The 22,852-nt window shown below is 43.1% G+C and overlaps 1 protein-coding gene across 1 annotated transcript in view; it reads left to right on the top strand.

Annotated features, from left to right (window-relative positions):
* Positions 1-22,852, top strand: part of prkx (protein kinase X-linked) — a 374,991-nt gene that overhangs the window by 234,042 nt on the left and 118,097 nt on the right. Inside the window, exon 4 of the mRNA XM_065254896.2 lies at positions 22,445-22,564. Within this exon, the coding sequence (XP_065110968.2) occupies positions 22,445-22,564 (120 nt within the window). The remainder of the gene's footprint in view (positions 1-22,444; positions 22,565-22,852) is intronic.

Raw genomic sequence — 22,852 nt, 5'->3', positions numbered from 1 at the left:
GTATTTGGTTGCTAGGGGCGTGGCTTGGGAGTGGCCAATTATGTGCCCAGTGATTACACTCCGAGTCACAAGTAAAACGGTCCAACCCCCGTGTCTCTACGATGTTCTGATGCGGAGATATAAGGCTTTGTTTACTCTGTTGCTAGGGTACTGTATTTGGTTGCTAGGGGCGTGGCTTGGGAGTGGCCAATGATGTGCCCAGTGATTACACTCCGAGTCACAAGTAAAACGGTCCAAACCCCGTGTCTCTACGATGTTCTGATGCGGAGATATAAGGCTTTGTTTATTCGGTTGCTAGGGTGCTCAAATTTGGTTGCTAGGGGCGTGGCTTGGGAGTGGCCAATGATGTGCCCAATTGTTACACCCCTAGTCACAAGTAAAACGGTCCAACCCCCGTGTCTCTACGATGTTCTGATGCCGAGATATAACTGTTTGTATTTTATGTTGCTAGGGTGCTCAAAAGTGGTTGCTAGGGGCGTGGCTTAGTAAGTCTGTAAGGATCCTGTGAGACTGATTGGATGCCTGAGTAAAATGAGCCCACCCCCATGTCTCTATGACACTGTGGTGCAAAGATATCCATCCGGGCATTTTATAATGGCAGTCTATGGTATAGGTTGCTAGGGTGCCCAAAATGGTTGCTATGGTAACCTTACACCCCATTGTGGGGGACGTCCTGACAGAGTCTAGCACCCTCTTCAAATTTAGTAACCCACATGTTTCTATGAAATCCTGGCTCGGACCTATGACCCGTAAAAATTTTTGCAATGTTAAGTCTATGGGATTTTGCCCCATTGACTTTTCATTGGGGCACTTTTGGGCACCTCTTACACCCCAGGGGTACAACTTACACCCCATTGTGATCCATGTTCTTACAGAGCCTACCACCCTCTTCAAATGTTGTAACCCACATGTTTCTACAAAATCCTCGAGCGGAGCTATGACTCGTCAAAGTTGGGCGCAATGTTAAGTCAATGGGATTTTTTGGGTGGTTTTTCGCCCCCCTTTCGGAAATCCTGCACCCGATCGCTTATAAAAGTCATAGCACACCTCTCCTCAATAAGCCGGTCGATTTGAGCCCTAATTTATGGGTCTACGACAAAGCGTGCGGGACGAGTTACGCGCCGAAAAAGTGTCCAGAAAAAGAATAATAATAATAATAACTAGATAGGTACATTTCCTGAAGAAAATGTGAAGTGGTGCTTGCCGTGGCAAAATTCTGGGGACCATATATGATTATACTCCAAGCCAAAAGTAAAACGATCCAACTCTCGTGTCTCTACAATGTTCTGATGCGGCGATATAAGGCTTTGTTTATGCGGTTGCTAGGGTACTGTATTTGGTTGCTAGGGAAAAAATTGGCATCCACTAGTGATTACATGCCGAGTCACAAATAAAATGGTCCAACCCCCGTGTCTCTACGATGTTCTGATGCGGAGATATAAGGCTTTGTTTACTCTGTTGCTAGGGTATTGTATTTGGTTGCTAGGGAGAAAATGGCATCCACTAGTGATTACCCTCCGAGTCACGAGTCAAACGGTCCAACCCCCGTGTCTCTACGATGTTCTGATACGGAGATATAAGGCTTTGTTTACTCTGTTGCTAGGGTACTGTATTTGGTTGCTAGGGGAAAAAATGGCATCCACTAGTGATTACCCTCCGAGTCACAAGTCAAACGGTCCAAACCCCGTGTCTTTACGATGTTCTGATGCGGAGATATAAGGCTTTGTTTACTCTGTTGCTAGGGTACTGTATTTGGTTGTTAGGGAGAAAATTGGCATCCATTAGTGATTTCACTCCAAGTCACAAGTCAACCGGTCCAACCCCCGTGTCTCTATGATGTTCTGATGCGGAGATATAAGGCTTTGTTTACTCTGTTGCTAGGGTACTGTATTTGGTTGCTAGGGAGAAAATTGGCATCCACTAGTGATTACACTCCAAGTCACGTGTAAAACGGTCCAACCCCCGTGTCTCTACGATTTTCTGATGTGGAGATATAATGATTTGTTTATTCGGTTGCTAGGGTGCTCATATTTGGTTGCTAGGGGCGTGGCTTAATACTTCTTGGCATCCACGAGTGATTACACTCCAAGTCACGAGTAAAACGGTCCAACCCCCGTGTCTCTACGATTTTCTGATGTGGAGATATAATGATTTGTTTATTCGGTTGCTAGGGTGCTCATATTTGGTTGCTAGGGGCGTGGCTTAATACTTCTTGGCATCCACTAATGATTACCCTCTGAGTCACGAGTAAAACGGTCCAACCCCCGTGTCTCTACGATTTTCTGATGCGGAGATATAACGATTTGTTTATTCCGTTGCTAGGGTGCTCATATTTGGTTGCTAGGGGCGTGGCTTGGGAGTGGCCAATGATGTGGCAAGTGATTACACTCCGAGTCACAAGTAAAACGGTCCAACCCCCGTGTCGCTACGATGTTCTGATGCCGAGATATAACTGTTTGAATTTTATGTTGCTAGGGTGCTCAAAAGTGGTTGCTAGGGGCGTGGCTTAGTAACTCTGCAAGGGTCCTGAGAGGCTGATTGGATGCCTGAGTAAAATGAGCCCACCCCCATGTCTCTATGACACTGTGGTGCAAAGATATCCATCTAGGCATTTTATAATGGCAGTCAATGGTATAGGTTGCTAGGGTGCCCAAAATGGTTGCTATGGTAACCTTACACCCCATTGTGGGGTACGTCCTGACAGAGTCTAGCACCCTTTTCAAATTTAGTAACCCACATGTTTCTATGAAATCCTGGCTCGGACCTATGACCCGTCAAAATTTTTGCAATGGTAAGTCTATGGGATTTTGCCCCATTGACTTTTCATTGGGACACTTTTGGGCACCTCGTACACCACAGGGGTACAACTTACACCCCATTGTGATCCATGTTTTTACAGAGCCTACCACCCTCTTCAAATGTTGTAACTCACATGTTTCTACAAAATCCACAAGCGGAGCTATGACCCATCAAAGTTGGGCCCAATGTTAAGTCAATGGGATTTTTGGGGTGGTTTTACGCCCCCCTTTCGGAAATCCTGCACCCGATCCCTTATAAAAGTCATAGCACACCTCTCCTCAATAAGCCGGTCGATTTGAGCCCTCTTTCATGGGTCTACAACAAAGCGTGCGGGACGAGTTAATCGCCGAAAAAAGTGTCCGGATGTAAGAATAAAATATAATAATAATAATATCCCTGAGCAATAATAATAGTGATGCTTTGCATAAATGCAAGCACCACTAATAACTAGATAGGTACATTTCCTGAAGAAAATGTGAGTGGTGCTTGCCGTGGCAAAATTCTGGAGATCATATATGATTATACTCCAAGCCAAAAGTAAAACGATCCAACTCCCGTGTCTCTACGATGTTCTGATGTGGAGATATAAGGCTGTGTTTATCCGGTTGCTAGGGTACTGTATTTGGTTGCTAGGGAGAAAATTGGCATCCACTAGTGATTATACTCCAAGCCAAAAGTAAAACGATCCAACTCCCGTGTCTCTTCGATGTTCTGATGCGGAGATATAAGGCTGTGTTTTTCCGGTTGCTAGGGTACTGTATTTGGTTGCTAGGGAAAAAAATGGCATCCACTAGTGATTACCCTCCGAGTCACGAGTCAAACGATCCAACCCCCGTGTCTCTACGATGTTCTGATGCGGAGATATAAGGCTTTGTTTACTCTGTTGCTAGGGTACTGTATTTGGTTGCTAGGGGAAAAAATGGCATCCACTAGTGATTACCCTCCGAGTCACGAGTCAAACGGTCCAAACCCCGTGTCTTTACAATGTTCTGATGCGGAGATATAAGGCTTTGTTTACTCTGTTGCTAGGGTACTGTATTTGGTTGCTAGGGAAAAAAATTGCATCCACTAGTGATTACCCTCCGAGTCACGAGTCAAACGGTCCAAACCCCATGTCTCTACGATGTTCTGATGCAGAGATATAAGGCTTTGTTTACTCTGTTGCTAGGGTACTGTATTTGGTTGCTAGGGAAAAAAATGGCATCCACTAGTGATAACCCTCCGAGTCATGAGTCAAACGGTCCAACCCCCATGTCTCTACGATGTTCTGATGCGGAGATATAAGGCTTTGTTTACTCTGTTGCTAGGGTACTGTATTTGGTTGCTAGGGGCGTGGCTTGGGAGTGGCCAATGATGGGCCCAGTGATTACACTCCGAGTCACAAGTAAAACGGTCCAACCCCCATGTCTCTACGATGTTCTGATGCGGAGATATAAGGCTTTGTTTACTCTGTTGCTAGGGTACTGTATTTGGTTGCTAGGGAGGTGGCTTGGGAGTGGCCAATGATGTGCCCAGTGATTACACTCCGTGTCACAAGTAAAACGGTCCAACCCCCGTGTCTCTACGATGTTCTGATGCGGAGATATAAGGCTTTGTTTACTCTGTTGCTAGGGTACTGTATTTGGTTGCTAGGGGCGTGGCTTGGGAGTGGCCAATGATGTGCCCAGTGATTACACTCCGAGTCACAAGTAAAACTGTCCAACCCCCATGTCTCTACGATGTTCTGATGCGGAGATATAAGGCTTTGTTTACTCTGTTGCTAGGGTACTGTATTTGGTTGCTAGGGGCGTGGCTTGGGAGTGGCCAATGATGTGCCCAGTGATTACACTCCGAGTTACAAGTAAAACGGTCCAAACCCCGTGTCTCTACGATGTTCTGATGCGGAGATATAAGGCTTTGTTTATTCGGTTGCTAGGGTGCTCAAATTTGGTTGCTAGGGGCGTGGCTTGGGAGTGGCCAATGATGTACCCAATTGTTACACCCCTAGTCACAAGTAAAACGGTCCAACCCCCGTGTCTCTACGATGTTCTGATGCCGAGATATAACTGTTTGAATTTTATGTTGCTAGGGTGCTCAAAAGTGGTTGCTAGGGGCGTGGCTTAGTTAGTCTTTAAGGATCCTAAGATACTGATTGGATGCCTAAGTAAAATGAGCCCACCCCCATGTCTCTATGACACTGTGCTGCAAAGATATCCACCTGGGCATTTTATAATGGCAGTCTATGGGAGATGTTGCTAGGGTGCCCAAAACAGTTGCTAGGGTAACCTTACACCCCATTGTGGGGTACTTCCTGACAGAGTCTAGCACCCTCTTCAATTTTAGTAACCCACATGTTTCTATGAAATCCTCACTTGGACCTGTGACCTGTCAAATTTTTTTGGCAATGTTAGTCTATGGGATTTTCGCCCCATTGACTTTCCATTAGGGCACTTTTGGGCACCTCTTACACCCCAGGGGTACAACTTACACCCCAATGTGATCCATGTTCTTACAGAGCCTACCACCCTCTTCAAATGCTGTAACCCACATGTTTCTACAAAATCCTAGAGTGGAGCTATGACCTGCCAAAGTTCGACGCAATGTAAAGTCAATGGGACGTTTTCGGGAGGTTTTTCGCGCCCCTTTCGGAAATCCTGCACCCGATCGCTTATAAAAGTCATAGCACACCTCTCCTCAATAATCCGGTCGATTTGAGCTCTCTTTCATGGCACTAAGCCAAACCGTGCGAGACGAGTTACGCGCCGAAAAAGTGTCCAGAAAAAGAAGAATAATAACTAGATAGGTACATTTCCTGAAGAAAATGTGAGTGGTGCTTGCCGTGGCAAATTTCGGGGGATAATTTATGATTATACTCCAAGCCAAAAGTAAAACGGTCCAACCCCTGTGTCTCTACGATGTTCTGATGCAGAGATATAAGGCTTTGTTTACTCTGTTGCTAGGGTACTGTATTTGGTTGCTAGGGAAAAAATTGGCATCCACTAGTGATTACACTCCGAGTCACGAGTCAAACTGTCCAAACCCCATGTCTCTACGATGTTCTGATGCGGAGATATAAGGCTTTGTTTATTCGGTTGCTAGGGTGCTCAAATTTGGTTGCTAGGGGCGTGGCTTGGGAGTGGCCAATGATGTGCCCAATTGTTACACCCCTAGTCACAAGTAAAACGGTCCAAACCCCGTGTCTCTACGATGTTCTGATGCGGAGATATAAGGCTTTGTTTATTCGGTTGCTAGGGTGCTCAAATTTGGTTGCTAGGGGCGTGGCTTGGGAGTGGCCAATGATGTGCCCAATTGTTACAACCCTAGTCACAAGTAAAACGGTCCAACCCCCGTGTCTCTACGATGTTCTGATGCCGAGATATAACTGTTTGAATTTTATGTTGCTAGGGTGCTCAAAAGTGGTTGCTAGGGGCGTGGCTTAATACCTATGTAAGGATCCTGAGAGACTGATTGGATGTCTGAGTAAAATGAGCCCACCCCCATGTCTCTATGACACTGTGGCGCAAAGATATCCATCTGGGCATTTTATAATGGCAGTCTATGGGAGATGTTGCTAGGGTGCCCAAAATTGTTGCTAGGGGCGTGGCTTAATAGCTCTGGGATGATCCTAAGAGACTGATTGGATGCCCGAGTAAAATGAGCCCACCCACTTATCTCTACGACACTGTAAAGCAAAGATATCTCATCTGGAACTGTTTTATTCCCTTATATGGGCATGTTTCCTGCCCCATTATAAGTCAATGGCAATTTTTGTGTGTCGCTTACACCCCAGGGGTACAACTTACACCCCATTGTGATCCATGTTCTTACAGAGTCTACCACCCTCTTCAAATGTTGTAACCCACATGTTTCTACAAAATCCTTGAGCGGAGCTATGACCCATCAAAGTTGGGCGTAATGTTAAGTCAATGGGATTTTTTGGGTGGTTTTTCGCCCCCCTTTCGAAAACCTTGCACCCGATCGCTTATAAAAGTCATAGCAGACGTGTCCTCAATTAGCCGGTCGTTTTGAGCACTGTTTCATTGGTCTACGACAAACCGTGCGGGACGAGTTACGCGCCGAAAAAGTGTCCAGATATAAGAATAATAAATAAATAAATAATAAGTATGAGCAATAATAATAGTGATGCCTTGCATAAATGCAAGCACCACTAATAATAATATCTTTGAGGAATAGTAATAGTGATGCTTTGCATAAATGCAAGCACCACTAATAATAATAATAATAATAATAATAAGTTTAAGTGCAACAACAGTATGTTGGCTTTCTCAAGCCAACATAATAATAATAATAATAAGTTTAAGTGCAACAACAGTATGTTGGCTTTCTCAAGCCAACATAATAATAATAACTAGATAGGTACATTTCCTGAAGAAAATGTGAAGTGGTGCTTGCCGTGGCAAATTTCGGGGGACAATATATGATTATACTCCAAGCCAAAAGTAAAACAATTCAACCCACATGTCTCTACGATATTCTGATGCGAAGATATAAGGCTTTGTTTATTCGGTTGCTAGGGTACTGTATTTGGTTGCTAGGGAGAAAATTGGCATCCACTAGTGATTACACTCCGAGTCACGAGTCAAACGGTCAAACCCCCGTGTCTCTACGATGTTCTGATGCGGAGATATAAGGCTTTGTTTACTCTGTTGCTAGGGTACTGTATTTGGTTGCTAGGGAAAAAATTGGCATCCACTAGTGATTACACTCCGAGATACGAGTCAAACGGTCCAACCCCCGTGTCTCTGTGATGTTCTGATGTGGAGATAAAAGGCTTTGTTTACTCTGTTGCTAGGGTAATGTATTTGGTTGCTAGGGAGAAAATTGGCATCCACTAGTGATTACTCTCCGAGTCACGAGTCAAACGGTCCAAACCCCGTGTCTCTACGATGTTCTGATGCGGAGATATAAGGCTTTGTTTACTCTGTTGCTAGGGTACTGTATTTGGTTGCTAGGGAAAAAAATGACATCCACTAGTGATTACCCTCCGAGTCATGAGTGAAACGGTCCAACCCCCGTGTCTCTACGATGTTCTGATGCGGAGACATAAGGCTTTGTTTACTCTGTTGCTAGGGTACTGTATTTGGTTGCTAGGGAAAAAAATTGCATCCACTAGTGATTACCCTCCGAGTCATGAGTCAAACGGTCCAACCCCCATGTCTCTACGATGTTCTGATGCGGAGATATAAGGCTTTGTTTACTCTGTTGCTAGGGTACTGTATTTGGTTGCTAGGGGCGTGGCTTGGGAGTGGCCAATGATGAGCCCAGTGATTACACTCCTAGTCACAAGTAAAACGGTCCAACCACCGTGTCTCTACGATGTTCTGATGCAGAGATATAAGGCTTTGTTAACTCTGTTGCTAGGGTACTGTATTTGGTTGCTAGGGGCGTGGCTTGGGAGTGGCCAATGATGTGCCCAGTGATTACACTCCGAGTCACAAGTAAAACGGTCCAAACCCCGTGTCTCTACGATGTTCTGATGCGGAGATATAAGGCTTTGTTTATTCGGTTGCTAGGGTGCTCAAATTTGGTTGCTAGGGGCGTGGCTTGGGAGTGGCCAATGATGTGCCCAATTGTTACACCCCTAGTCACAAGTAAAACGGTCCAACCCCCGTGTCTCTACGATGTTCTGATGCCGAGATATAACTGTTTGTATTTTATGTTGCTAGGGTGCTCAAAAGTGGTTGCTAGGGGCGTGGCTTAGTAAGTCTGTAAGGATCCTGAGAGACTGATTGGATGCCTGAGTAAAATGAGCCCACCCCCATGTCTCTATGACACTGTGGTGCGAAGATATCCATCTAGGCATTTTATAATGGCAGTCAATGGTATAGGTTGCTAGGGTGCCCAAAATGGTTGCTATGGTAACCTTACACCCCATTGTGGGGGACGTCCTGACAGAGTCTAGCACCCTCTTCAAATTTAGTAACCCACATGTTTCTATGAAATCCTGGCTCGGACCTATGACCCGTAAAAATTTTTGCAATGTTAAGTCTATGGGATTTTGCCCCATTGACTTTTCATTGGGGCACTTTTGGGCACCTCTTACACCCCAGGGGTACAACTTACACCCCATTGTGATCCATGTTCTTACAGAGCCTACCACCCTCTTCAAATGTTGTAACCCACATGTTTCTACAAAATCCTCGAGCGGAGCTATGACTCGTCAAAGTTGGGCGCAATGTTAAGTCAATGGGATTTTTTGGGTGGTTTTTCGCCCCCCTTTCGGAAATCCTGCACCCGATCGCTTATAAAAGTCATAGCACACCTCTCCTCAATAAGCCGGTCGATTTGAGCCCTAATTTATGGGTCTACGACAAAGCGTGCGGGACGAGTTACGCGCCGAAAAAGTGTCCAGAAAAAGAATAATAATAATAATAACTAGATAGGTACATTTCCTGAAGAAAATGTGAAGTGGTGCTTGCCGTGGCAAAATTCTGGGGACCATATATGATTATACTCCAAGCCAAAAGTAAAACGATCCAACTCTCGTGTCTCTACAATGTTCTGATGCGGCGATATAAGGCTTTGTTTATGCGGTTGCTAGGGTACTGTATTTGGTTGCTAGGGAAAAAATTGGCATCCACTAGTGATTACATGCCGAGTCACAAATAAAATGGTCCAACCCCCGTGTCTCTACGATGTTCTGATGCGGAGATATAAGGCTTTGTTTACTCTGTTGCTAGGGTATTGTATTTGGTTGCTAGGGAGAAAATGGCATCCACTAGTGATTACCCTCCGAGTCACGAGTCAAACGGTCCAACCCCCGTGTCTCTACGATGTTCTGATACGGAGATATAAGGCTTTGTTTACTCTGTTGCTAGGGTACTGTATTTGGTTGCTAGGGGAAAAAATGGCATCCACTAGTGATTACCCTCCGAGTCACAAGTCAAACGGTCCAAACCCCGTGTCTTTACGATGTTCTGATGCGGAGATATAAGGCTTTGTTTACTCTGTTGCTAGGGTACTGTATTTGGTTGTTAGGGAGAAAATTGGCATCCATTAGTGATTTCACTCCAAGTCACAAGTCAACCGGTCCAACCCCCGTGTCTCTATGATGTTCTGATGCGGAGATATAAGGCTTTGTTTACTCTGTTGCTAGGGTACTGTATTTGGTTGCTAGGGAGAAAATTGGCATCCACGAGTGATTACACTCCAAGTCACGTGTAAAACGGTCCAACCCCCGTGTCTCTACGATTTTCTGATGTGGAGATATAATGATTTGTTTATTCGGTTGCTAGGGTGCTCATATTTGGTTGCTAGGGGCGTGGCTTAATACTTCTTGGCATCCACGAGTGATTACACTCCAAGTCACGAGTAAAACGGTCCAACCCCCGTGTCTCTACGATTTTCTGATGTGGAGATATAATGATTTGTTTATTCGGTTGCTAGGGTGCTCATATTTGGTTGCTAGGGGCGTGGCTTAATACTTCTTGGCATCCACTAATGATTACCCTCTGAGTCACGAGTAAAACGGTCCAACCCCCGTGTCTCTACGATTTTCTGATGCGGAGATATAACGATTTGTTTATTCCGTTGCTAGGGTGCTCATATTTGGTTGCTAGGGGCGTGGCTTGGGAGTGGCCAATGATGTGGCAAGTGATTACACTCCGAGTCACAAGTAAAACGGTCCAACCCCCGTGTCGCTACGATGTTCTGATGCCGAGATATAACTGTTTGAATTTTATGTTGCTAGGGTGCTCAAAAGTGGTTGCTAGGGGCGTGGCTTAGTAACTCTGCAAGGGTCCTGAGAGGCTGATTGGATGCCTGAGTAAAATGAGCCCACCCCCATGTCTCTATGACACTGTGGTGCAAAGATATCCATCTAGGCATTTTATAATGGCAGTCAATGGTATAGGTTGCTAGGGTGCCCAAAATGGTTGCTATGGTAACCTTACACCCCATTGTGGGGTACGTCCTGACAGAGTCTAGCACCCTTTTCAAATTTAGTAACCCACATGTTTCTATGAAATCCTGGCTCGGACCTATGACCCGTCAAAATTTTTGCAATGGTAAGTCTATGGGATTTTGCCCCATTGACTTTTCATTGGGACACTTTTGGGCACCTCGTACACCACAGGGGTACAACTTACACCCCATTGTGATCCATGTTTTTACAGAGCCTACCACCCTCTTCAAATGTTGTAACTCACATGTTTCTACAAAATCCACAAGCGGAGCTATGACCCATCAAAGTTGGGCCCAATGTTAAGTCAATGGGATTTTTGGGGTGGTTTTACGCCCCCCTTTCGGAAATCCTGCACCCGATCCCTTATAAAAGTCATAGCACACCTCTCCTCAATAAGCCGGTCGATTTGAGCCCTCTTTCATGGGTCTACAACAAAGCGTGCGGGACGAGTTAATCGCCGAAAAAAGTGTCCGGATGTAAGAATAAAATATAATAATAATAATATCCCTGAGCAATAATAATAGTGATGCTTTGCATAAATGCAAGCACCACTAATAACTAGATAGGTACATTTCCTGAAGAAAATGTGAGTGGTGCTTGCCGTGGCAAAATTCTGGAGATCATATATGATTATACTCCAAGCCAAAAGTAAAACGATCCAACTCCCGTGTCTCTACGATGTTCTGATGTGGAGATATAAGGCTGTGTTTATCCGGTTGCTAGGGTACTGTATTTGGTTGCTAGGGAGAAAATTGGCATCCACTAGTGATTATACTCCAAGCCAAAAGTAAAACGATCCAACTCCCGTGTCTCTTCGATGTTCTGATGCGGAGATATAAGGCTGTGTTTTTCCGGTTGCTAGGGTACTGTATTTGGTTGCTAGGGAAAAAAATGGCATCCACTAGTGATTACCCTCCGAGTCACGAGTCAAACGATCCAACCCCCGTGTCTCTACGATGTTCTGATGCGGAGATATAAGGCTTTGTTTACTCTGTTGCTAGGGTACTGTATTTGGTTGCTAGGGGAAAAAATGGCATCCACTAGTGATTACCCTCCGAGTCACGAGTCAAACGGTCCAAACCCCGTGTCTTTACAATGTTCTGATGCGGAGATATAAGGCTTTGTTTACTCTGTTGCTAGGGTACTGTATTTGGTTGCTAGGGAAAAAAATTGCATCCACTAGTGATTACCCTCCGAGTCACGAGTCAAACGGTCCAAACCCCATGTCTCTACGATGTTCTGATGCAGAGATATAAGGCTTTGTTTACTCTGTTGCTAGGGTACTGTATTTGGTTGCTAGGGAAAAAAATGGCATCCACTAGTGATAACCCTCCGAGTCATGAGTCAAACGGTCCAACCCCCATGTCTCTACGATGTTCTGATGCGGAGATATAAGGCTTTGTTTACTCTGTTGCTAGGGTACTGTATTTGGTTGCTAGGGGCGTGGCTTGGGAGTGGCCAATGATGGGCCCAGTGATTACACTCCGAGTCACAAGTAAAACGGTCCAACCCCCATGTCTCTACGATGTTCTGATGCGGAGATATAAGGCTTTGTTTACTCTGTTGCTAGGGTACTGTATTTGGTTGCTAGGGAGGTGGCTTGGGAGTGGCCAATGATGTGCCCAGTGATTACACTCCGTGTCACAAGTAAAACGGTCCAACCCCCGTGTCTCTACGATGTTCTGATGCGGAGATATAAGGCTTTGTTTACTCTGTTGCTAGGGTACTGTATTTGGTTGCTAGGGGCGTGGCTTGGGAGTGGCCAATGATGTGCCCAGTGATTACACTCCGAGTCACAAGTAAAACTGTCCAACCCCCATGTCTCTACGATGTTCTGATGCGGAGATATAAGGCTTTGTTTACTCTGTTGCTAGGGTACTGTATTTGGTTGCTAGGGGCGTGGCTTGGGAGTGGCCAATGATGTGCCCAGTGATTACACTCCGAGTTACAAGTAAAACGGTCCAAACCCCGTGTCTCTACGATGTTCTGATGCGGAGATATAAGGCTTTGTTTATTCGGTTGCTAGGGTGCTCAAATTTGGTTGCTAGGGGCGTGGCTTGGGAGTGGCCAATGATGTACCCAATTGTTACACCCCTAGTCACAAGTAAAACGGTCCAACCCCCGTGTCTCTACGATGTTCTGATGCCGAGATATAACTGTTTGAATTTTATGTTGCTAGGGTGCTCAAAAGTGGTTGCTAGGGGCGTGGCTTAGTTAGTCTTTAAGGATCCTAAGATACTGATTGGATGCCTAAGTAAAATGAGCCCACCCCCATGTCTCTATGACACTGTGCTGCAAAGATATCCACCTGGGCATTTTATAATGGCAGTCTATGGGAGATGTTGCTAGGGTGCCCAAAACAGTTGCTAGGGTAACCTTACACCCCATTGTGGGGTACTTCCTGACAGAGTCTAGCACCCTCTTCAATTTTAGTAACCCACATGTTTCTATGAAATCCTCACTTGGACCTGTGACCTGTCAAATTTTTTTGGCAATGTTAGTCTATGGGATTTTCGCCCCATTGACTTTCCATTAGGGCACTTTTGGGCACCTCTTACACCCCAGGGGTACAACTTACACCCCAATGTGATCCATGTTCTTACAGAGCCTACCACCCTCTTCAAATGCTGTAACCCACATGTTTCTACAAAATCCTAGAGTGGAGCTATGACCTGCCAAAGTTCGACGCAATGTAAAGTCAATGGGACGTTTTCGGGAGGTTTTTCGCGCCCCTTTCGGAAATCCTGCACCCGATCGCTTATAAAAGTCATAGCACACCTCTCCTCAATAATCCGGTCGATTTGAGCTCTCTTTCATGGCACTAAGCCAAACCGTGCGAGACGAGTTACGCGCCGAAAAAGTGTCCAGAAAAAGAAGAATAATAACTAGATAGGTACATTTCCTGAAGAAAATGTGAGTGGTGCTTGCCGTGGCAAATTTCGGGGGATAATTTATGATTATACTCCAAGCCAAAAGTAAAACGGTCCAACCCCTGTGTCTCTACGATGTTCTGATGCAGAGATATAAGGCTTTGTTTACTCTGTTGCTAGGGTACTGTATTTGGTTGCTAGGGAAAAAATTGGCATCCACTAGTGATTACACTCCGAGTCACGAGTCAAACTGTCCAAACCCCATGTCTCTACGATGTTCTGATGCGGAGATATAAGGCTTTGTTTATTCGGTTGCTAGGGTGCTCAAATTTGGTTGCTAGGGGCGTGGCTTGGGAGTGGCCAATGATGTGCCCAATTGTTACACCCCTAGTCACAAGTAAAACGGTCCAAACCCCGTGTCTCTACGATGTTCTGATGCGGAGATATAAGGCTTTGTTTATTCGGTTGCTAGGGTGCTCAAATTTGGTTGCTAGGGGCGTGGCTTGGGAGTGGCCAATGATGTGCCCAATTGTTACAACCCTAGTCACAAGTAAAACGGTCCAACCCCCGTGTCTCTACGATGTTCTGATGCCGAGATATAACTGTTTGAATTTTATGTTGCTAGGGTGCTCAAAAGTGGTTGCTAGGGGCGTGGCTTAATACCTATGTAAGGATCCTGAGAGACTGATTGGATGTCTGAGTAAAATGAGCCCACCCCCATGTCTCTATGACACTGTGGCGCAAAGATATCCATCTGGGCATTTTATAATGGCAGTCTATGGGAGATGTTGCTAGGGTGCCCAAAATTGTTGCTAGGGGCGTGGCTTAATAGCTCTGGGATGATCCTAAGAGACTGATTGGATGCCCGAGTAAAATGAGCCCACCCACTTATCTCTACGACACTGTAAAGCAAAGATATCTCATCTGGAACTGTTTTATTCCCTTATATGGGCATGTTTCCTGCCCCATTATAAGTCAATGGCAATTTTTGTGTGTCGCTTACACCCCAGGGGTACAACTTACCCCCCATTGTGATCCATGTTCTTACAGAGTCTACCACCCTCTTCAAATGTTGTAACCCACATGTTTCTACAAAATCCTTGAGCGGAGCTATGACCCATCAAAGTTGGGCGTAATGTTAAGTCAATGGGATTTTTTGGGTGGTTTTTCGCCCCCCTTTCGAAAACCTTGCACCCGATCGCTTATAAAAGTCATAGCAGACGTGTCCTCAATTAGCCGGTCGTTTTGAGCACTGTTTCATTGGTCTACGACAAACCGTGCGGGACGAGTTACGCGCCGAAAAAGTGTCCAGATATAAGAATAATAAATAAATAAATAATAAGTATGAGCAATAATAATAGTGATGCCTTGCATAAATGCAAGCACCACTAATAATAATATCTTTGAGGAATAGTAATAGTGATGCTTTGCATAAATGCAAGCACCACTAATAATAATAATAATAATAATAATAAGTTTAAGTGCAACAACAGTATGTTGGCTTTCTCAAGCCAACATAATAATAATAATAATAAGTTTAAGTGCAACAACAGTATGTTGGCTTTCTCAAGCCAACATAATAATAATAACTAGATAGGTACATTTCCTGAAGAAAATGTGAAGTGGTGCTTGCCGTGGCAAATTTCGGGGGACAATATATGATTATACTCCAAGCCAAAAGTAAAACAATTCAACCCACATGTCTCTACGATATTCTGATGCGAAGATATAAGGCTTTGTTTATTCGGTTGCTAGGGTACTGTATTTGGTTGCTAGGGAGAAAATTGGCATCCACTAGTGATTACACTCCGAGTCACGAGTCAAACGGTCAAACCCCCGTGTCTCTACGATGTTCTGATGCGGAGATATAAGGCTTTGTTTACTCTGTTGCTAGGGTACTGTATTTGGTTGCTAGGGAAAAAATTGGCATCCACTAGTGATTACACTCCGAGATACGAGTCAAACGGTCCAACCCCCGTGTCTCTGTGATGTTCTGATGTGGAGATAAAAGGCTTTGTTTACTCTGTTGCTAGGGTAATGTATTTGGTTGCTAGGGAGAAAATTGGCATCCACTAGTGATTACTCTCCGAGTCACGAGTCAAACGGTCCAAACCCCGTGTCTCTACGATGTTCTGATGCGGAGATATAAGGCTTTGTTTACTCTGTTGCTAGGGTACTGTATTTGGTTGCTAGGGAAAAAAATGACATCCACTAGTGATTACCCTCCGAGTCATGAGTGAAACGGTCCAACCCCCGTGTCTCTACGATGTTCTGATGCGGAGACATAAGGCTTTGTTTACTCTGTTGCTAGGGTACTGTATTTGGTTGCTAGGGAAAAAAATTGCATCCACTAGTGATTACCCTCCGAGTCATGAGTCAAACGGTCCAACCCCCATGTCTCTACGATGTTCTGATGCGGAGATATAAGGCTTTGTTTACTCTGTTGCTAGGGTACTGTATTTGGTTGCTAGGGGCGTGGCTTGGGAGTGGCCAATGATGAGCCCAGTGATTACACTCCTAGTCACAAGTAAAACGGTCCAACCACCGTGTCTCTACGATGTTCTGATGCAGAGATATAAGGCTTTGTTAACTCTGTTGCTAGGGTACTGTATTTGGTTGCTAGGGGCGTGGCTTGGGAGTGGCCAATGATGTGCCCAGTGATTACACTCCGAGTCACAAGTAAAACGGTCCAAACCCCGTGTCTCTACGATGTTCTGATGCGGAGATATAAGGCTTTGTTTATTCGGTTGCTAGGGTGCTCAAATTTGGTTGCTAGGGGCGTGGCTTGGGAGTGGCCAATGATGTGCCCAATTGTTACACCCCTAGTCACAAGTAAAACGGTCCAACCCCCGTGTCTCTACGATGTTCTGATGCCGAGATATAACTGTTTGTATTTTATGTTGCTAGGGTGCTCAAAAGTGGTTGCTAGGGGCGTGGCTTAGTAAGTCTGTAAGGATCCTGAGAGACTGATTGGATGCCTGAGTAAAATGAGCCCACCCCCATGTCTCTATGACACTGTGGTGCGAAGATATCCATCTAGGCATTTTATAATGGCAGTCAATGGTATAGGTTGCTAGGGTGCCCAAAATGGTTGCTATGGTAACCTTACACCCCATTGTGGGGGACGTCCTGACAGAGTCTAGCACCCTTTTCAAATTTAGTAACCCACATGTTTCTATGAAATCCTGGCTCGGACCTATGACCCGTCAAAATTTTTGCAATGGTAAGTCTATGGGATTTTGCCCCATTGACTTTTCATTGGGACACTTTTGGGCACCTCTTACACCCCAGGGGTACAACTTACACCCCATTGTGATCCATGTTCTTACAGAGCCTACCACCCTCTTCAAATGTTGTAACCCACATGTTTCTACAAAATCCACGAGCGGAGCTATGACCCATCAAAGTTGGGCCCAATGTTAAGTCAATGGGATTTTTGGGGTGGTTTTACGCCCCCCTTTCGGAAATCCTGCACCCGATCCCTTATAAAAGTCATAGCACACCTCTCCTCAATAATCCGGTCGATTTGAGCCCTCTTTCATGGGTCTACAACAAAGTGTGCGGGACGAGTTAATCGCCGAAAAAAGTGTCCGGATGTAAGAATAAAATATAATAATAATAATATCCCTGAGCAATAGTAATAGTGATGCTTTGCATAAATGCAAGCACCACTAATAATAATAAGCTTAGATCGAAGAACAGTATGTTGGCTTTGTCAAGCCAACATAATAATAATAAGCTTAGATCGAAGAACAGTATGTTGGCTTTGTCAAGCCAACATAATAAGTATGGGGAATAATAATAGTGATGCCTTGCATAAATGCAAGCACCACTAATAATAATAAGTTTAAAAGCAATAACAATATGTTGGCTTTTTCAAGCCAACATAATAAGTATGGGGAATAATAATAGTGATGCCTTGCATAAATGCAAGCACCACTAATAATAATAACTAGATAGGTACATTTCCTGAAGAAAATGTGAGTGGTGCTTGCCGTGGCAAAATTCTGGGGACCATATATGATTATACCCCAAGCCAAAAGTTAAACGATCCAACTCCCGTGTCTGTACGATGTTCTGATGTGGAGATATAAGGCTGTGTTTATCCGGTTGCTAGGGTACTGTATTTGGTTGCTAGGGAAAAATTTGGCATCCCATAATGATTACACTCTGAGTCACGAGTCATACGGTCCAACCCCCGTGTCTCTACGATGTTCTGATGCCTAGATATAACTGTTTGAATTTTATGTTGCTAGGGTGCTTAAAAGTGGTTGCTAGGGGCGTGGCTTAATAGCTCTGGGACTATCCTGATAAATTGATTGGATGTCTGAGTAAAATGAGCCCACCCCCATGTCTCTACCACATTGTAAAGCGAAGATATTCCATCTGGAACTTTTTTATTCCCTTATATGGGCATGTTTCCTGCCCCATTATAAGTCAATGGGAAATTTCGGGTGCCTCTTACACCCCAGGGGTACAACTAACACCCCAATGTGATGTATGTTCTTACAGAGTCTACCACCCTCTTCAAATGTTATAACCCACATGTTTCTACAAAATCCTCGAGCGGAGCTATGAGTTGTCAAAGTTGGGCCCAATGTTAAGTCAATGGGATTTTTCGGGTGGTTTTTCGCCCCCCTTTCGGAAATCCTGCACCCGATCCCTTATAAAAGTCATAGCAGACGTGTCCTCAATAAGCCGGTCGTTTTGAGCCCTGTTTCATTGGTCTACGACAAACCGTGTGGGACGAGTTACGCGCCGAAAAAGTGTCCAGATATAAGAATAAATAAAGATATAATAATAAGTATGAGCAATAGTAATAGTGATGCCTTGCATAAATGCAAGCACCACTAATAATAAGTATGCAAGATAGTAATAGTGATGCTTTGCATAAATGCAAGCACCACTAATAAGTATGCAAGATAGTAATAGTGATGCTTTGCATAAATGCAAGCACCACTAATAAGTATGCAAGATAGTAATAGTGATGCTTTGCATAAATGCAAGCACCACTAATAATAATAATAATAAGACTAGATAGGTACATTTCCTGAAGAAAATGTGAGTGGTGCTTGCCGTGGCAAAATTCTGGGGACCATATATGATTATACTCCAAGCCAAAAGTTAAACGATCCAACTCCCATGTCTGTACGATGTTCTGATGTGGAGATATAAGGCTGTGTTTATCCGGTTGCTAGGGTACTGTATTTGGTTGCTAGGGAAAAATTTGGAATCCCATTATGATTACACTCTGAGTCACGAGTCATACGGTCCAACCCCCGTGTCTCAACGATGTTCTGATGCAGAGATATAAGGCTTTGTTTATTCGGTTGCTAGGGTACTGTATTTGGTTGCTAGGGAAAATTTTGGCATCCCATAGTGATTACACTCTAAGTCATGAGTCAAACGGTCCAACCCCCGTGTCTCTATGATGTTCTATTGCGGAGATATAAGGCTTTGTTTACTCTGTTGCTAGGGTACTGTATTTGGTTGCTAGGGAAAAAAATTACATCCCATAGTGATTACACTCTGAGTCACGAGTCAAACGGTCCAACCCCATGTCTCTACGATGTTCTGATGCCGAGATATAACTGTTTGAATTTTGTGTTGCTAGGGTGCTCAAAAGTGGTTGCTAGGGGCGTGGCTTAATACCTATGTAAGGATCCTGAGAGACTGATTGGATGCCTGAGTAAAATGAGCCCACCCCCATGTCTCTATGACACTGTGGTGCAAAGATATCCATCTGGGCATTTTATAATGGCAGTCTATGGGAGATGTTGCTAGGGTGCCCAAAATTGTTGCTAGGGGCGTAGCTTAATAGCTCTGGGATGATCCTGAGAGACTGATTGGATGCCCGAGTAAAATGAGCCCACCCACTTATCTCTACGACACTGTAAAGCAAAGATATCCCATCTGGAACAGTTTTTTTCCCCTTATATGGGCGTGTTCCCTGCCCCATTATAAGTCAATGGGAAATTTCGGGGGCCTCTTACACCCCAGGGGTACAACTTACACCCCAATGTCATGTATGTTCTTACAGAGTCTACCACCCTCTTCAAATGTTATAACCCACATGTTTCTACAAAATCCTCGAGCGGAGCTATGAGTTGTCAAAGTTGGGCCCAATGTTAAGTCAATGGGATTTTTCGGGTGGTTTTTCGCCCCCCTTTCGGAAATCCTGCACCCGATCCCTTATAAAAGTCATAGCAGACGTGTCCTCAATAAGCCGGTCGTTTTGAGCCCTGTTTCATTGGTCTACGACAAACCGTGTGGGACGAGTTACGCGCCGAAAAAGTGTCCAGATATAAGAATAAATAAATAAAGATATAATAATAAGTATGAGCAATAGTAATAGTGATGCCTTGCATAAATGCAAGCACCACTAATAATAATAAGTATGCAAGATAGTAATAGTGATGCTTTGCATAAATGCAAGCACCACTAATAATAAGTATGAGCAATAGTAACAGTGATGCCTTGCATAAATGCAAGCACCACTAATAATAAGTATGCAAGATAGTAATAGTGATGCTTTGCATAAATGCAAGCACCACTAATAATAATAATAAGTATGCAAGATAGTAATAGTGATGCTTTGCATAAATGCAAGCACCACTAATAATAATAATAATAATAAGCTTAGATCGAAGAACAGTATGTTGGCTTTGTCAAGCCAACATAATAATAATAATAAAAAGCCCAGTAAGAACAGTACAGCGCATTTTCAATGCACTGTAATAATAAAAAGCCCAGTAAGAACAGTACAGCGCATTTTCAATGCACTGTAATAATAATAATAAAAAGCCCAGTAAGAACAGTACAGCGCATTTTCAATGCACTGTAATAATAAAAAGCCCAGTAAGAACAGTACAGCGCATTTTCAATGCACTGTAATAAATTGATGAGACAAAAAAATGCCAGTTAGATATATCCAAAGAGAATATTTGAGAATATTTGAGAAGTTTGACCAACAGACACCAGTCCAGAGGGCAGAGCATTTCAGAAGTACTGACCACCCGCTGATTCACCGGAACTCAAATAAGCTTATTCATCTATATTCTTGACTGAACAGCTCTTAAAACTACATTTTATGACACAGAAAATGTAATTTTTCAAATATTATGCAAGCTTTAAGCATCATTGCCGTTGACGCAAAATGCATTCTGGGAAACTTGGCTATCAGAAGTCCGCACAAGTCACCTCCTGATGCATCCCCGATAAAATATCCGGGGATGTTATGTTAACTTGGATTGATGCGAAATTGGATTTGGAACAGTTCTTGGGCCGCAACTGATGACGTTTTATAAGTGAACAAAAAGAACAGACAAGAACGCATATTGAGAAACGGCCATGCTTTAGAATAAAGCCTCAAAATGCGTCCTTATTTATCCGTGCTGTTAAGGATAGAACGAATGTATCCTTAACAGCCGAGGCTATCCCAAGATTCATTGCGCACCTGCATAACGGCTAGATATTTTAAAATAAACACTTAAAACCTTTATTAAATAAAAGTGGGTATTTATCAGAAAAAAATCTATTTTAGTCACTGTTTTAGTATTAAAAGTTATGTTTTGTGTTAATATTATTCTGTTTATGTTGCGTATATTTCTATAGTTGATTAATTTAATATACTGTTGAATAGTTTAATCTACATCAGCGTGTCATATTTTCTAAAATAAATGTATATTTTTCTGATTCCATATTTATTTTAATAAGTCAGAAACCTCTCTGCTGTGTCCTGACAGGCGCGGTGGGCGTGTTCTGCAGGTGACACAAATTATGGGTCATCCAAAGGTTAGACTGTCTCATTTCAGTTCTCTTTGCGGACTTCTGAAGCTGCCACCTTGAAAGACAGAATGCTTGCCCTTTAAGGTCGCATTCTTAGAAGGTCGTAGCCCTTGAATTTGGACACAGCCATTGACTGTCTGAGAGAGAGAGAGAGAGAGAGAGAGCCTACATGGGTGAAAATCACTTCAGTGAAATCAGTTAAAGTAAAGTGCAGCATTTTTATGTCAGTAACGGTAACGGCGTTACAACAGCAGAAACAGTCATATATTTGAATACTCGCTACTGTAAAAAGGATCACCGTTAATAACGCCGTTTATTTATAATTTATTTATTATGTTTTAATTGTTCTCAAATTTTTTGTTTTCCTTTTTCCTTTTTCTGTATTCTAATTTTAATGGTTACATTAAATTTCAGTAATCAAAAAGCATATTTTAAAAACATTAAAACAAAGACAATTATACAACAATTTATTGACAGTTTTATTTAAAATTACAAATATGCCGATGTATTTTGCTGTCACAGGAACTGTAATGTACTACAACTCTGCTACTGACAAGCAACAAAAATGAGATTTTTTTTCTTTCAATCATAATATTATACTCATCTTGTTTTACTTTCCAAGCATCTGTATTAAAAATAAATATCGTCGCCTTCCTAAACTAATTCCCTAAGTAATTTTTTCAGGTTTCTCAGATAACAAATAGAAATGGAACCAACTTCAGAGGTTGAGTAGATTGTGTTGTGTTGTGTTCTTGATGCAGCTGCCATTTAGAAAAATTGCCTAAGTCTCGATGTCTTTTGACATTATAAAAATAAAACAGAGCCTAAAACAGCCTAAAACATTTTTGTCAAAAAATGACTTGGACAATTAGTTTAGGAAGGTGACGATATATTAGTTATGAAATTATCTGTCAACAATCTATGATTTAATATGCTGTTGCATTATTAGAAATTGTTGAGATCTGAGTGTGTGGTACAGGAGTCTCTTACCTAAATTTTATTTTAATTGCTGATAATATCAGATTGATGTGATTAATATTTTCTTTCTTTGCTTCTTTCACTGATTATTTTTCTGTTTCTTTAGGACATGGACGTTGTGTGGTACCCCTGAGTATTTGGCTCCAGAAGTGATTCAGAGTAAAGGTCATGGTCAAGCAGTGGACTGGTGGGCGCTGGGTGTGCTAATTTTTGAAATGCTAGCAGGGTAAGACAACACTATCAATTTCTAATAATCATTTTAAGAGGTTATATTTTGTCAAATATAGTTCTTTCTCCCCTATTAATATTAGTTTAAAAGCAAAAAATTAAGATCAGATTGTGCCTGTCACCACACACTTTTATAAACTGCCTGAAAATTAGCAATCTTTTGAGTATAATATCATGCTACACGTTTTTTTTTTTTTTTGTGGGAATGATAGCATGTAAAATAAAGCCATTTTCTTTATTATATCATATTATTGACTGAATGGTTTCTTCACTGGCGTGTAATTCT

Source organism: Paramisgurnus dabryanus, chromosome 4 (genome assembly GCF_030506205.2).
Source record: "Paramisgurnus dabryanus chromosome 4, PD_genome_1.1, whole genome shotgun sequence".
NCBI classification, from domain to species: Eukaryota; Metazoa; Chordata; class Actinopteri; order Cypriniformes; family Cobitidae; genus Paramisgurnus; species Paramisgurnus dabryanus.
Note: the sequence above shows the minus strand (reverse complement) of the source record. Positions and strands in the feature narration are given on the sequence as shown.